This window comes from Calypte anna, chromosome 3 (genome assembly GCF_003957555.1).
Source record: "Calypte anna isolate BGI_N300 chromosome 3, bCalAnn1_v1.p, whole genome shotgun sequence".
In the NCBI taxonomy this organism is placed as follows: Eukaryota; Metazoa; Chordata; class Aves; order Apodiformes; family Trochilidae; genus Calypte; species Calypte anna.
The window spans coordinates 17,377,858-17,394,918 of NC_044246.1; the positions used below are offsets into that span (position 1 = coordinate 17,377,858).

General features: G+C 41.3%; 1 protein-coding gene across 2 annotated transcripts in view; it reads right to left on the reverse strand.

Moving 5' to 3' along the window:
• TTC7A (tetratricopeptide repeat domain 7A) overlaps positions 1-17,061 on the reverse strand; it is a 170,372-nt gene that overhangs the window by 101,221 nt on the left and 52,090 nt on the right. For both annotated transcript variants that reach the window (XM_030446792.1, XM_030446793.1), the window contains 2 exons: positions 13,175-13,279; positions 3,171-3,288 (listed from right to left, as the gene is read on the reverse strand). In XM_030446792.1, the coding sequence (XP_030302652.1) occupies positions 3,171-3,288; positions 13,175-13,279 (223 nt within the window). The remainder of the gene's footprint in view (positions 1-3,170; positions 3,289-13,174; positions 13,280-17,061) is intronic.

Here is a 17,061-nt window from a genome sequence, read left to right on the forward strand (position 1 = left end):
CAGTAAATAACTGCATCAGCTTATAGATGCAGTTTAAGCTTATATAAGCTTAAAAAGTCAGCTTATAGAATACTTTTGAAGACATGGGCTTTCAAGCAAAATGCAGCATTTATTAGAAGTAGCTGGCAATACTCTGAATGTTTTAAATTAAGTATTCATCAATGATGAATAGTGGAAAAAGGTAATAGAGGAAGAAAACTTACAGAAAAAATTAAAAGAATCAAGATTGATGTAAACATAAAAATGCTTGAGAAGACGATGGAAAAGATTTGATCGTAGCTATAAACATTCACCCATAAAAATATATCAGAGTCTGTGTCTCATGAAAAATAAAAGACTCCTTAGGTAAGTTATAAAACAGTTCTACAGATGCCACATAATGAGTAAAACTGAAAGACAATTTACTCTTTACTCACAAAATAAACATCAAATGTAAAAGCTAGGGTAACTTTTAGGTTCTGCCTGGTAAGACATTTGACAGGTGTTCAGCTCATAGTCTGAAAAAGAGTGCAAAATGCATCATGGAACTGAATTAAGTACTCTACAACAAGTCAGCTTTCTTCTCTGCACTACTAGGAAACAGTTATTGAGTTCCATCTCCCACAACATGAACTTCATCTTCAGCTACTGGAAATCTGATTGTCTGTCCTTAGATTTGTGTCTGACTTGGATGAACACATTGGATTTTGTATTTGGCAATACTGAGGATTGATGCTACAAGTCAAACATGCCATTTACAGGGCCTTTACAGATAAAGGAAATAAGTTAGGAAACAAACACAGTCAAAAGTAATTTTCGGGAGGGAGGGATAAAACAATGCCTGTCCAACATGTCAGGGGAGGTGACTTTTCCCCACCTGCTCCATTCTCATAAGACCTCACCTGGAGTACTGTGTCCAGTTCTGGGTGTCCCCAGCACCCTGAGTAAAAGACAAGACATGGAAATGTTGGAGTGGATCCAGAGAACAGATATGAAGATAGAAGGACAGAACATCTCTCCAATGGAGAAAGGCTGAGGGACTTGAGGTCCTTCAGGTTGCAGAACAAAAGGCTTTGGGAGAGTTTATTGTGGCCTTTAAATAAGGAGGACTTCTAAGAAAGATGGAAAGATGTTTTGTTACCAGCACTTGTAGAGACAGGGCAAAGGGTAATAGTTTTGAACTAAGAGAGAGAAGATTTAGATTAGAAACAAGGAAAAAATTATTTACTATGAGGCTAGTAAGACACTGGGACAGGTTGTCTAGAGAAGCTGTGGATGCCCTAACCCATAGAAATGTTCAAAGAAGTCACTGTCACTGCAGCCAACCTGTATGACTGAAAAGCCCTCTCTATAGACAAAGAAAAGCTTTAACTAAGGAGACAGGTGGGTCTGACTGAAAGTTGTGCTCCATTCTCCAAGGTTCACAGCACTAACAGATTTTTCAGCTGCTACCCAACTTTATCTACTGCAAAAATGGCTGCTACCAACTAAAATGCAGTCTTTAATCTACTACTTAGATTAAAATCACATGCAAAGCAGGGCCCAACTAGAGCAAGGCAGAGCGCACAGGAGAGTTTATGTTTCTGCAAGTTGAGGAGCTATTACTGTAAGACACAGTGCTTTTGCTAATGCCACCTTGGGAGTCCAAGATTTATTTTCTAAAGAACTTTGTGTTTTGAAAGGATCTGAAGCCTTACCAAAATTCAACAGAATCTTCAGCAACATTTTGGTACCTCAATCTGAGCTCTAAAATCACATTTGAAAGCAGAGAAAGGCAAGGCCTGTGTTTGTAAGCAGGTGCAGTATGAATGCATGGAGTGCCACTTACTAGAAACCACCTTCTTTTCACAATAAGGATAACATTGTACTGAGCTGACACAGAAAATCTTCTCTGAGAACAGTCTCTAGGATCTTGTATAGCTTTAGGGACAGTTCAAAAAATCTAGGCAATATACCCTAAAAACTAGGTTGTTAAGCAGAGCTCAATGTTTAATGAACTTTAAGAAAAAATTCAAAAATACAAGATGAAGTTCGAACTAGGAAGTACATATGTTTCCTTGACAGGAACTTCCTAGGGAACTATTCTGAGGCAGAGAAATTGAGAACTGATGGGGACTACCGTGCCTCTTAGACACCATGCTGGAAAGCAATTCTCAGCTGATCAGATATGGCTGGCTACAAGATACACCTACTTGCAGTACTGAAGAGTACAAGCCACTTCCTCATACATATGCCTTGCAGAATTCTGATGTAACTTGTATCATACTTTCATGATACCCTGAAATCATTTTAGCTTTGTTTCAGGCTCATTTACTGGCAGGAGCTGGTTTGTTTATATGGGACCCGTCTGACAGAAAAGCCATTGCTTGTATGTGGGCATGACTGCCAGACTGATTAAGAAACAGACTAGCTCAGCCATTATTCAAATAAACTATGTTAGAAAGCCTTTTACCTATGTTAGAAGCTGTAGAAGAAAAAAAAAAATCTTCCCACCTGTCAGCTTGATGAAGGTCAGAGCTAAAACCCTCTCAAACACTGGGACTTCAAGCCCTTCTGGCTACAGAGCACCAAATCTGCAGGAGCCCATTGTCCAGTCATTCAAACCCAAGCAAGCAGCATTAAAAAGAAAGTACTTCTGACATTCAGTGGTCTGTATCTAGTCAACACCCACACATACTAGTAAGGTAGATATTTTTATCCTGTTTACTTCTAAGCAGAGAAAGAAACAACATCACAGAGAGTTGAGAATCTCTGTGGGGAATCAGTATCATGCCAGGAACTGTACTCTGGCATTTCAAACTACAATTCTTGGATTCTTTTACTTTATATGATTATGAGTGGGTGACAAAAACAGGGAAATGGATGGAAAGTTCTAATTTTTATTGTGTAAATTAGCAAAATAAATGTATTACAAATATCCAAGTGAAGCACATCTATCGTTGTTGACTACAACCAGAGTTATCTCATAGGTAATTATTTGCATTTTTTCCTTTATCTAAAACCTTCAGTCTCATTACCACAGAAGACAGTTCTCTGTGCAGCTGAACAGTCCCCATTTATCTAGCAATCTGATTGCTTCTTATGCCCAGTCATCACTAAAAGAAGAGTTTCTAATGAATTTCCCTTTCTTGCACTGAAGACTTTGAACAGATGCTTTCTGTACAACATACTTGACGAAGAGGATAACTCACCATCAGTAGCTTGAAGACTGTATGTCAGGCCCAGTGCCAGGTAACCCTTTGCTAGGAACTCTCCAGCATCCTCACCCAGGTCTATCACCATTTTAGCAAAGTATTCTCCTTCTTCCAGCTGCAAAAGAAGTAGGTTGAGATTTACAGGCACTTCCTCTATACTTGCTTCAATAAGATTATCCCATTAAACTTACCTGTAAGTGATCTGAAAGCCATTCATACAGGGACATTCATACAATGATCACAGCGAACGGTTGTAGAAAGAAGGACATAGGTCAGACCTTGTTGCACATGGCACAGTTTTGAGAGAAGTTTTGGCTTTGTTTTAAGCATCCATCCCAAACTATTTCCAGATGTTTAAGAGTAATGAAGGGCACTTTCTTATTTTCGTAATTCCCTTCAGGTTCGTTTCAATCATGTAACCTAAAACTTTGTATTTTGAAAACTTTGTAAATTTAAGTCGGACCAAATGCCTGCTTATACACTATCCTAGAAATACACTGAAAGGTCTGACAAGCTTCTGCCTTCAAAGGGAAGCCATATAGATTTGCTGTACTTTTTTTTTTTTTTTTTTTTAATTTCAGTAAATTTCACTTTGTTTTAAAATCTTACAAGGGTAAAACAAGAAGGCACTTCACTGCAAGCTGAGTTCAGCACTGCTTGGAGTTCTGCTGCCACAAGAAACATTTTTTACATTACAATGGACTTTCTGGGGTTGCTTGGTTTTGAGGAAAACCATTTTTGTTTGAAACACAACTGTTTTAGAGGCAAGTACTACAGATGTAACCAAAATGCACTCCCTGAATACTCAGCTTTGTAAGACTTCACACCTCATAGCTCCTTAATGTCTCAAAGGAGCCACCCATATGAACTGGATGGAATCAAAGTGCACCAGCAGACCAGAAGCTGCCCTTCTGCAGGCATCTGTTAATATGGTACCTATGAACATATGCTACATATGAACCATCCTGACTTGAGATACTGTCCTGCCCATGGGCCTCCTGGTTACAACACTTAAAGACATTCAGGTTACAACATTACCAACAGCTTCATGAACAAAGGGGTCCTTGGTATTAGGTGATACCAAAAGTAAGAAAAAATTACTTTAATGTAAGCATGAAGAAAGGCTGAAAAGTGCCATTGAAGAAGCAATCTCCACTGCCTGGGTCTTTTTCTCACTTATGCAGCTCCCTGAGGCCATACAATTCAACCTAGATGTGGACCAGTAATTCCCAAATTTCTGAAATCTCAGGTCAGTCAGCCCAATGACCAACATATATTTTGTCATCAAACTCTTTCCTAAAAGCACTGTGAAAGCATTACAGTCTTGCTGATGGCCTAGTCAACTATGAATCTGGAAACTACTAACTGAAACAGGAATGTGCCCTTGGGGCATACTTGGGGCTGCTGGCTAAATTGCAAGGACTATCTTTAATGTCATAATCAAAAGTCTACTGAAAACACTGGAAACAATTCCACTGACTTCAATGATGCCCAGATGACACCTTTAAATTCTGGTCACATCAGGAGATTTCTTAATCCTGTCAGTAGCCCTACTGACTTCCCTGCCACATACTGAAGCATGTTCTGGACCAGAGTGCAGGACAATGGAGGAAAAGGTCCCATGACTTGCCACATAAAAAAAAAAAAAAAAAAAAAAAAAAAGAAAACAAAAAAAACACAGCCCAACAACAACAAAAAACTCTTCCTGTGAAACAATAACTGAATTCTTCAACTCTCAGGAACTTTTATGTAAAACATGAAAGCTCTCCAGCCAGAAAATTATGCACCTCTTTTGCCACCACAAACAGCTATATTCCCACTTTCTTTCTTCATTGTTCCTCCTCTTCTCCCCACACACACTTTTGTCCAAGAAGTCTCTATTAGATGAAGAAAAAAGCTATACAAGGAATTCTAATGACAAGCGAACAAGAGTAAGGGTGGGTAGAGTATGTGAAAAAAGATTAAATGAAAGGTTTGGAGTTGAAATGGCGACATTTAGAATCAGAGAGGTTTTGCTCCATTGTTTCTCTGAATGGTCACCTGATGGTGTTTCCAGTCTCTGACTGATGGCCTATGCTGCATAAATCAGCAGCACACCATTCAGCCTTCTTGCCTGTCAGTTATTCGGGGCCACCTGTGAGTTTCAGATTAATCTATTGTATGAATAATTAAAACCATAACTTTCCAGAATGGCTGAAAAAGCACCTCCAGCAGAAGTGTTCTTGTAAATGTATTCAAACTAATACTAATGGCACTTTGATCAGCCACAAAGATTCTCATGAATGCAAACCTGGGTCATCTGAAGGCTCTTTTGAAAATTAGTAGCCTTGCAAACTCTAGCACAGCTGGTTCTGTTCATGAGTGCATTTACTTTTCCTTCTTGCAGCACTCAGACTTGTCCCCTACCAGCCTTGCTGTGGCTGCCATCTGCCCCCTCTACTCCCATTCTCCTACTCTTCAATCATTCAGGGCAAGCAGGAAAAGCCAAACCTTTCACTGCCATTACCCACTGTGAGGTTTCAACTCTCCCATGCAAATTGTCCTTGCCAGACTGCAGTCTGGAAGAGAACTCCCTTTCCATACATCTGTGTGAGGGACCAGTAGCAAGCTGGAGCTATGATCTGACAGTAAAGGGGTTCCTTAAGCGGGAAAGGGAGGAGGGAAGGTCTCCAAATGATACACCAGCTCCTCTGGGTCCCACTGGATACAACCATTCCCACCAGCAGCTCCTGCACGCTGCCCAGTGACCTGAATTAGCAGGAGCTGTTTCCCCTTCCTCCACCCCCTGCCTGCTGGGGGTATATTAAGTCTCACCCTGTGGGACTCCTAGAAGCTGTGAGCTCAAGGTACACAGAAGTGAACTAAGTGGCAGAAAACTTATGAGGGGAATGAAGATGTCTATTCCTATTCTTACTGCATGACAAGAGGCCAGCTTCAGTATGAAGGGAACCTAAATGGTTCATTCCATTCAGAGAAGAACTCAAATCTTAAGGTAACATGATATTGGAATGAAAGGCAAAGAATGTGAAGCAAAACTTCTTGTTTCAACTTACAGGCTCTTGCTAGTAAGTCACAGGATCCAACATGTCTTCCCCCCCAGCGGGCATGGCACAGCATCACTTTGTGATTAGGAAATGCACACCACACTGCTGTCACCTTGTCACCAGCAGTGCCAACAGCACCTCCCAACAACAAACTCTCAGACACAAAGATGCACTTCCAATTTGGCCCCTTTGTTCCTACATTCTTCTGCATACATTATGCTAAAGAGCTGGTGAAGAGAAGGGAAGCACCACAGACTGCAAAGAGAGGTTCCTTGCCTCCAACACCTGCATGGAAAAAAGCTCAGGAAGTAGGTGTGGAGGAAAAACAATCTTAAAAGGAATTTTTTATATTTTGAACTCAAGCTGTATAAGTTGTTGGGAGGGACCTCAAAGCAACCTCTCCACCACACCACAAACAAGCAAGACACCTGGCACCTGGAGAGAGACAGGCTGCCAAACTGTGAGCTGACACAAATAAAACTGTAATACCGTGGGGTTATGGAGTTTTTTCCCTTTTCGCCCCCTCCATCATCTCCGATAGGAAATGAACAGTTGCTAGCTGCATAACCCTGAGGGATGTTTCCCCTAAAACAGAAAGTGGCTGTTCCACGTTTTTTTGACTGCAGGTTTTGGAGTGTGCTGAAGCCAAGCCAGGGGACAGGCTGACAAGGGAGTGAGGAACAACAGGTGCTGTCCCCTGGCCTATTGCCACTCAGATGGTTTTCAGCTGCCACACAGCTTCTTTTTAGAAGAGCTGAAGCCCTACCCCGCTGAATCAACACCCTCCAGGACTGTAGAGATGGGAGCTGCAGTTCTCACTAGCACCGATTTAGAACAACTGAGGACCAGCAAATTGATGAGGTACAGCAAGATGGAAATGGCACCTTACTTCACTGAAAAGGAGGAGTGAACAAGGGAGGAGGCAGGAAACACATCAAGTGACACTGGACTTAGGACAGCAGACAAGGTTAGTGAAGCAGGGGTGTTTAGAAACCAGTGAGACTGAGTGATACTTAAGCACATAAGAGGCCCATATTCTGTGAAAACAGTATCTAAGCAAAATTATATGTGCTACTGAAAAGATGGATTGACATGTTTAATTATTTTTGTTATACTGGGTTGTAGTTATAAATCCTAATACAAAAAGGATAAGCAATTAAATGTTGGGGAAAGAGACTTAGAAGAGGAAAAATGTGTAGGGAGAAATGGCCAATAAGGCAACGTAAAACGGAAACGTTTGGTTTCACAGCTGTTGATAGTATTCAAAATTAATCATGTTACATGTATCCACATAAAAATCCTTTGCTTCCTATTGTTGGTCTAGTCATCTTTTTCTGCATGCATCACCAGTACTAAGCCCACCAACTTAACTCTGCATGTAAGCTCAGCCCTAGGACACAGGAATATTTGGGCCTCTCCTCCACCATAGAAAGAGCAGTTTGTTCACAGGGACATGTATAGAAGGCAAAATTCTTGGTAATTTTTGATTACCCTTGGGACTGCCCCAATAAGAGCAGCTGTAATGTAAGCATGAATGTCTTAAAAGATGGAAGAAATCTCTTGTAGCTCCTTACCATTCACTGCTTTTTCAGTAGTCTCTTGACCTAGTGATGTCAGTCCTCTGGACTGTCCACTCAGCAGACAGAATTACTTGAATTGATTTGATCTTTCAATAGTATTCATACTGCAGTAAGACCTAAGGATTTCCATGCGACTCCAGGGCTCCTAGGCAACTGGCTACAAGCACATGTACAGCATTTATTATCTATAGTGACAGGGTCAACAACTGACAGGAGAGAGAAGCCCTGTTGGATTAAGTGGTCTGTGAAAGCAATGAATGATAAGCTGTTACCTCAGAAGCATGCAGCTCTAAATCTGCATCCTGCAAACCCTGCCCTGATGTATTGACCCCATGGTATGTCTTACTTTTTATGACTCTGTGCATGGTCTGGCCTGGCCTGACCCCACTCTCTTCTCCCTTTCCCTGACTAATGGCATGATCTCTGTCTTCCAGCAAAGTGCTGGAAGGGAGCACTTCATCATCAACACCAGGACCAGTGAGTTAAAGGAAATGAGGCAAATTTCTAGGAGGCACAGCACCACCTTGCATTGCAGCTTTTGCCATGGAATGAAGTCCCTCCAAAAGCTCATAGTGGCTCATCAATATTGGCATCATTTGGTTCTGCACAAGTTTAGCACAACAGCATTACTTCTGTGATATTACCTGTGGGGCTATGAAAATAGCAAGAACATTTCTCATGCCTTCCCACTCTCTGTCAGACCAGAATCCTTGGAGATTAAAGCCTATTCCAGGACTATTATCCATTTGTCTCCATGTGCATTTACAAAGTTTTCAATGTGCCTCCCTTGAAATCTATAGAGTAAAAGGCACAAGAAAGCACTGTAATAACCCTAAATGCCTTTAAAATAAAGCTCCTAAAACAGAGAAGTTCATCATTTAACACTTGCCTGTAGGCAAAAGTTCTGATTTTAGTATTTTCACAACACCTGCCATAACAGGGTCCTGGAGAACCTAGACTGGTAGTGAAATTAACTGTATTGTACTATTGAAATATAAAAAACAACAACTCATGCTGCAACTCAAAGTCCCTGCCAAAACAGGCAAGTGAGCATTCAGCTGAGGCTGCGCCAAGGAAAGCTTAGTGAAAGAGGAAATTGCAGCAAGCCTTTTAGTATGTGGAAATCTGAATTTATAGTTGACTCAGGCAGGACAATCTCAGCATGGATATACTCCATTGTAAGCTACATCAACTTTCCCATGAAAATTTAAAATGTTTCTCTGAACTTCAACAGTCAAAGCTTCATAGTGCATTCTAGAAAGCTAAAAGACATGAGTAAACAGATGCATGCTTTTTTGTTCACTTGCTAGAATCAATCACATGAGAGTTCAGTAGTGCTGCTCTGAAACCCTGGCAAACTGGGAGGCTGGGCAGCATCACGCCTCAAAAATAATTCTGAGCTCACTATGAATACATTTAAAACATGCATTTTAAATGGACTAGATACAGTACAAAATTTCCAACTTCACTGAAAACTTCTGTATCTCATGAGCTTTACTAAGTAAATGTCCAACTGTATCCTGTCCAGACAAGTGTGGTCTTTATAGATGCACCAGTTTGGGAGTTTTCCTGGTCCTGCAAGACAACTGGCATAAGCTTTACAATTAATGAAATGTTGATTCAGTGTTTACTTTGACATTTTTTTTCTTTAATTTGTGAAAACTTGTAATTCTGAAAAAGGTAACCAAAATATTGCTTGCGTCACTCAGTTGTTTACTGCAGGCCCGATCTTGAAAGTTAGCGGTTTCTGGGGCAGATCATCTGCTGATGTAGGCCAGCATGGTGCCAGTAATGTTCCAGTGGAGCAGTGCCAACTTACATCAGCTAATAATCAGGTCAGACTATCACAACATAAACTGGGGCATTTAATTCTTTTCCACATCAAGCTCTGTAATATACTGATTTGTATGGCACAGTATGAACCTATGCATGTTTTTACGTTGATTTGTTCTGCGTTAAGAGCTTATTTCACAGATGAAATAAGTTGTAAATCCTCAAAGTTGTAAATCACTATGGTACAGTTCAATTACTTTTGCTGTTTTCCTTGGTTCTGAGACACCATGTACAACCCCAGTAAAACAAGGTAAATGACCACTAGATTAATCAGGAACGAAACTGTTCTGTTCTCCTTGTGACATTCTGAAATTATCCAGCTGCATAAGTGTTGGTTGCTTTTTCTTACTGTTAGTAAGTAAGACTACAGTACTTGTTCTACTGCTGCTTATTCATGGACAATAAAAAACTGAATACAATACTGCACTAAAAGCAAAGAGTAGACAGTTGCAGAACATATACATTAGCTATTTCATTTGGATAAATTGTGATCTGATTTCACCCTTTTCCTGCCCAGCTAGCAATCAAGTACATAGATATATTTCCTAATTGAGAAATTAATAATATTTTGTATGCCCTGAAAAGCAAAGTATATTTGAGTATTTGTAACTGCTAATATTTGTCTGTTTGACTGTTCCTATTCCATGTCTATCCTCCCTTCTATTTATACTGGCATTGATCAGTTTGTTCACTTCCAGTTTAAATAACTCAATTCTGATTTGATTGCCATGTAATTTAAATGCAAATAATTACTGTAAGGATGACATTTAGAAAAACAGCTCTGCTAAGCAGGAAGGTCTTTATTAGGCACAGGAGTTTGCCAGTAATATCAGAAGCATCCCTTTGACTATGAGATGTGGGAACCTATAATTTCAGTTCTTTTAAAAGATGCTCCAATTTCCTTCTGACTCCCCTTAATTAAAACTCTTCTGTATCATCATCAAGTTTGGTATCAGCGTAGAGCATAGGTCATTGAGTGAAAGGACAAGAAGAAAGGAATATTTTTAATTTGGTTTTAGTTTATAAGCTTGCACTCTAGATAACTGCAGTAAAATTACCCTCTTGTGAAATCAGGTCTGTATTTCACACTGCACCCCAGTTCTGAGCCCAAGTCTGACTGAAAAACAAAGAAGTGTTTCACACAATGAAAAAGCAGTAAATAGAGGAAAAATGCTTCTTACTTTACAGTAATCACAACCAGCCCATTTTCCCCTTCGTTCTCTATATTCAAGACTGCTGCTTTAGCAGCACTGCCATGTATGAGAAATCTGGAGACACTGGACTGCCTGAGGACGGAGTTGTGACTGAATTACAGTCTCACCTTCTTTTTAAAGTGTCTCTGTAACAAGGTATTCTTTATATGCTAGGCATGTTAGCAGATCCAGAGATGCTGGAAAAGCAACAATGAGAAGGACAAATCCTGACTCTGTCCATTTCCTGCCACAGCAGCATCTGGGCTCATGATTTCACATACAATTCCTTATCCATCACAGTCAGCAGACTTTAATGGCACCATCTGGAATAAGGTCCTCAATAGTGAGAGCTGCATAAACATCATGGTAGTACATGAAAGAATAGGGGTGCTATGCCACTTATTTTCTCAAAGTACAGAAATCTTATCCTTTCATCTCAACACACATCAATGTTGGATAGAGTGCCTCTTCACTGCTCCTGTTAAACATAAAAACATCCAAGGTTTCTTGACTTTAGCAGTCTCACAAGATGCATTCACTGCATTTCAATTTCTTCTGAAGGCTAGGTATGGCTGAGGTCATGATTAGCAAGTATCAACAGATCACAGCCTCCCTGGAGTCACTATTTGTGTTTAGAAGTGATCAAAGTCAGTCAAAGCATATCTGAAAGGACCATTCTGCTATTTGTCTTGCTGCCTTTTCTCAGGATCATGAATTTCACTACTTCATAATCACTGTAGTCAAGGCTGCTCCCAAACTTCACATTTCCAGCCAGTTCTTGATTATTCTTAAGTATCAGATCTAATAGAGCATTCCCTCATCTGGCATCTTGGCTCCACAGCGCCTGCCCCTTGCTGGATGCATGTTCACTGAGCAGGAAGATTAAAAGGCTTATCTGCAATACAGAGATTCCAAGTTTGCCTCCTATACTAAAATTAGGGCCCCCAGACTAAGACTAGCCTGACCTCACATTTAACAGAACTGTTCTGCTAGGTTTTAATTCTTTTTTGCCTTCTGGAAATCACTGTGGGAGCAGAATTGCCAGGGGGAACTCTTACAGACTTTCAGTTCCCCACTATGGCTCCAAGAGAAAGAAGGAATTTAGCCCATGAAATTCCTCTAGATTCAGAACCCACAAAGTTATCAATATCTCTCCTCATGTTTTAGACTAATGACAAGTCGACCTTGCTTTGAAAACTTCAGAGATACTAATGAGTGTTCAACACAGTTGTATTGCCTGGCTTTCACATTGTTTAAGATCTCTAAGTACAAAAAACCCCCTTATTTGCTTTATTAAAAAATAACAACATTCACTGTGAACTTTATTTTATACCACTGAATAACTTCTGGTCCCCAAAATTTAGATACTGACCTAAGGGCACAAGAGGGTTCAGTTGCTCTGTACAGAGAACAGAGGTAGGTTGGGCACCTCAGCAAGGATTCCCTCAAGAACTTCAGACCTGAAAGACTATTTGCTATTATCAATCTAGATCAAGATACTTCTCGGTTTTTGATGACTCAGGTGTAGTTTAATGATTATGCTTTGAACAGTATAGTTCATCCAAAACATACCTAACCAGATCTGGAAGTGGTGTAAACTGATACGTCTCCATTAAGTTCACCTGAATGCCAACTTTCACCATATTGGGATGTAGATGACTGGGGAGGCAGGGGGAAGGAGAACACAACAGCAAATATACAACTTTTAACCCAAATTCTGGGCAGATTCTTCCAGCATTTTCTTTCATGCTTTCTTGCATCTTTGTTTTTTACTTATATTAGCAATTATAGCCCTTCACTGCCTGCAGGGACACCTCGTGGTGAGGACAGGTGAAAACAGCAGGCAATTAATTAAACCAAGCAGCAAAAGACTGACAGATGTTTCTGCTCCTTGGGATAATCAGCATTTCACAGGCACAGACTTCCACTCCCACTCTGCTTCTGGGGCATACATTAACACATTCAGAAAAGAAAACACTGACACATCAACCTCAAGAACAAAGGACTTAGCTGTCCAGCAAACCTGAGCTGTTTAGCATTCTACTTAATAATTATAACTTTTGTCTCCTAGAGTGGCCGTTTCAACTTGACACTCACTTGACGAAGCAGCCCAGAATGGCTGAGCTTTCCGCCCTCCTTTGTTTAACGTGCCAGCAAACTGCATTTCAGTGACTCACCACAAAATTTCTTGCTGGGATTTCTTTTTTTTTTTTTTGCTTTTTTAAAGGCATGCATGTGTGTATGATTTTTTTAACAGGGAATTCCTTTCTCCACACTGCAACTACACCATGGCACTGTCACTGCAGCACTTGATGCATTACACCTTTATATAACGAGAAGTGCTTGCTTACCCAGTGCAGGGACCCAATGCAGACCTTGGCAGCCAGCAGAGGAACGGTGGGATCTGCAGGTCGCAGCTTAGCACACTCCTTGAGCACTGACACAGCATATGCTGACTGGAGGAGGAGGAGGGGGAAAGAGAAGGTGGAAATAAAAAAGGCTGATTAGACAATGTTATTAGAGAACCTAAGCAATATATTTCAAGATATTTCAGTGAAACATACAAAGAAACACTAGGAAATAAAGAATAAAATATCAGCAAGAAGTTAGCAACTTTATTCCCACCTCCACACACACAGGCACACGTGTGCACACGCACACACGCAAAGGCGCTCTTCCCACGCTCGGAGGAAATGTGCCAAAGAACCTGCCCTGGCTCTGCACTTTACAAGATACAGTTTTCCTCAGCTGTTAACACAGTGGTAATTTAAACTCTGCCCTCCCAATTCACAAGAATTTGGCTATACTTTTCCTTGCACACAACCACAAAAAGCTTATCCTGCCATATGTTAACATTTTAGGCTGAGTCTGCTCAGAGAGACGTTTATGCAGCTAAAGTAATCTGCTCTAGATTTTTTTCTGTCTTTTCCAGTTTCAGAATATGCAAGAATGAAACGGTGATACCACCATGCAAAGGGCAGAGCAGGCAACTGCAGAGCAATACACTGTTCAGCTGGTGGTCTGAACAGCATGTATTAGAAAGAAACCCCATAAAACTCTTGCTGTCTTTCTGGTGTTAGTTTACCATTAATGAACAACGATTGTTAAGATTAGCAGTTACATAGCCCTTTTGATTCAACATACTCTACAGACATCTAGTTTTACAGCACATATTCAAGGCTGGCACAATTGAGAAGTTTTAAAGGGGAATGAGTAAAGCCCTGGTCTCTGATGCTGGTGAGAAGGTCTGGTCAGCTTATGATGAGGTGACAGAAAATGCCTTGTCACAGTCTTCTAGCCACCCCAGCTGTCTTCTTTCACATTTCCAACCCTCCCCACTACTCACCCCTGATCCCTCCAAATTCTCTCATCCTTGAACTCAAGGTAAAGTTTCTTCTCTCAGAATTTCTCCTTATGTGCCCCATTCCTCCCAAACTCTTCCCCATGGTCCCAAGAGACGCACAGGCCTCTGTCACGTAGTGTTTCTTCTCAGAAGCCCAGTAAATAGTCATGGCCTTTCTGAATTACAAGAGAGCAGCAACAGAATCTTGCAGAAGCAAACAAACTGCTATTCCTATCAGGTCCTGGCCACCTTCTCCTGACCCTGACCCCCAGGGGCTGTCTCCCACCAGAGACATCACTGCCATCACTGCCCGAGTCTGATGCCTGCTCTGATGCCCTGCAGCCTGACACTGCAGCTTCATGCTCCCACCAGCCATCAGCACTTTCCCTCCCCTCATGCCACACTGAAGTGCCAGCCACCTCCCTTCACCACAGAACTGAAGGTCCACTTCTTGCTGTGGGATTCAGAAGCCTGGATAAGAATCTGCTTGGATGGGAGTCTGAGACAAAGGAAACACAGATGTACAGCAGCCTCGCCCATCCCTAGGCAAAGATAGGTTTTGAACCAAAGACAGTCCACAGCAGCAGAGAAAACCCTTTGGCTTGAAATGCTTGGGTACCTGCTGCATGGTCTGAAGAGAACAGCATGCCTGATGTCCCTGGAGCTATTTAAAAAGAGACTGGATGTGGCACTCAGTGCCATAGTCTAGCAACCGCAATGGTGGTTCAAGGGTTGGACTCGATGATCTCTGAGGTCCCTTCCAACCCAGCCAATTCTATGATTCTATGTTCTCCAGGCTTCTCCTACCTACCTACAGCATCAAGTATCATCAATAAAAGGAAGTATTTGTGATTTTACAATTCCAGATGTACAATTTGCCTAAAGCCAGAGCGAAGTTGGTTTCAGAGCAAAGATGGGAATCAATAAACTTTGTTGTAGAGCTTAAGACATTACCTCACCCTCTCAGAAACAAAGACCTGAGTAATTCAGCCCTGAGGTATAGGAAGAAACATATAATTTTGCTCTTCTGTCACAAGGTAACTAGCATCTTGCAGAATGAACCTCCACGACATCTATTTGCTCAGAAGTAGTGTCTTAGATTTTAATGACATCTCATTCCTTTCTCTCACAGAACACTACCCATGCTGCAGGCAGCTGGTACTCCCAGTAGCACTGTGGGACCTACTGGAAATGCAAACATAACCCATTAACGGTCCTAGTCTGGCACATCATCTTACTGTCTTTCTGCCTATATTCTAGCCCCACAGGTGTTTCCAGGCAAGAGAAACCCAAAGGACAGAGGTACAACATGCACCTTGCTGGTTGGTCTATCTGCAGCTGAACCCCTTCCCTTCCCCCTCAGCTCTTGTCACCTCACAATGCAAAAGTGAACCAAAGAGGCCAGGTATGTAAGTAAGACTGTACACTGTCCAATGCTAACAGTTTCAGAAACAGATACAAACCAAATTTGGTGGTAGTTTCTCAGCTCCCCATTGGCAGTGCAACTGCAGGGAAAGCAGGAGGCACCTGGCAGCTGGTGACAGCCATCCCGTGGGCCAGCAACGCCAGCACCAGCACAAACCAGAGCAGTGAGAGACCTGTCCTAATTTGAGCTACAACTGTAGGACCTCCCAAGGTCTATATACACCAGAAGTGATACAATCTGGCTCCTTGCCAGCTCCTCATGAATGCTGCTCCCTCCCTGCCTGCAGCATGTCCATGGAGGCTGTCCCTTGGGACAGAAGCCAACCCTGAAGCCTTGGCTGGCCTCAGACTGCAGAGCTCTGTTCATGTCTGTCCTGAATCTGTTCAGAAAGTAATTGCAAAACAAAGACTACTGAATACCAAAGCAGAAAATCCCACCCTGTGTCTATGCTCAAACACCTCACGTGTGGAGCCACTTTATCACATGCACTCAGGAGCTGAGAGTTTCTACACTGCTTCTAAAACATTCATGAAGTTATGTCACTTTAAAAAAATTTATAAAATTTACAAACATATGGAGCAGAAGAGGTTTTAGAAACAGAGTGTCCCCAGCTGCATTTTAAAAATTCAAGACATCTATGTAATTTCACCTTAAAAACTTTACTCAGCAGAAATTATATATAGATAATAAAAATGTTACTGAGGAATGATGGTAAGAAAGAATATCCCACTCCCACACTGACCTTACTTAGGGGAGACTGGTGTGACATGAAACAACAGGCATTATAAAAATATTAATTACAGACATACAGGGAACACATATCATCCATTCAGTATTGAATACAAATGCCATTGGTTTGTAAAAATATTTAATATGAAACAGTGTTTGTGTAATCTTGAAATAATCTGATAATTAAAATGCACATATTCTTTCACTTAGCATGGGTGGACCAGGCAGCCAAGCGCATTGTTTGTGAGAGTCACTGCAGTGCAATAATAATTAGATTTATTGGTGGGTGTGTTTTGAGAAGAGAAGAGCTTGAACTCCAAATGAGTGCATGCTTCCTACTCATAATTCTGAGCTTCAGATTCACATAAAAACTGAAGCCAGGGTTTAAGTTATTTCTGTTTAGCTTGCTAATTGCTGGATTATAACGACTGTACTGGAACCAGATCTCAAGGATTTCAAGAAAACCAGGGATTTGCCTCTGGGTCTCATTTGGCCTCTCTCTGGGAAAAAGGCTTTTAAGTCAAACAAACCTGTTAAACAGACATGGTTTAAAGAAGTGGCAAGCCTGCCAACAAATGCCTCACAGGGGATTTAACTTTGTTTATGTGAGGTCTAACGTAGGAGTTCTCAGCCTTGGGATCCTCTTCAGGTTTAAGGATATTCATGACCATCCTCCCTTTGCTATGTCCAACAAACACAAAGCTCAAATCAGGTTATGGAGTGAAAACACTATATTAATG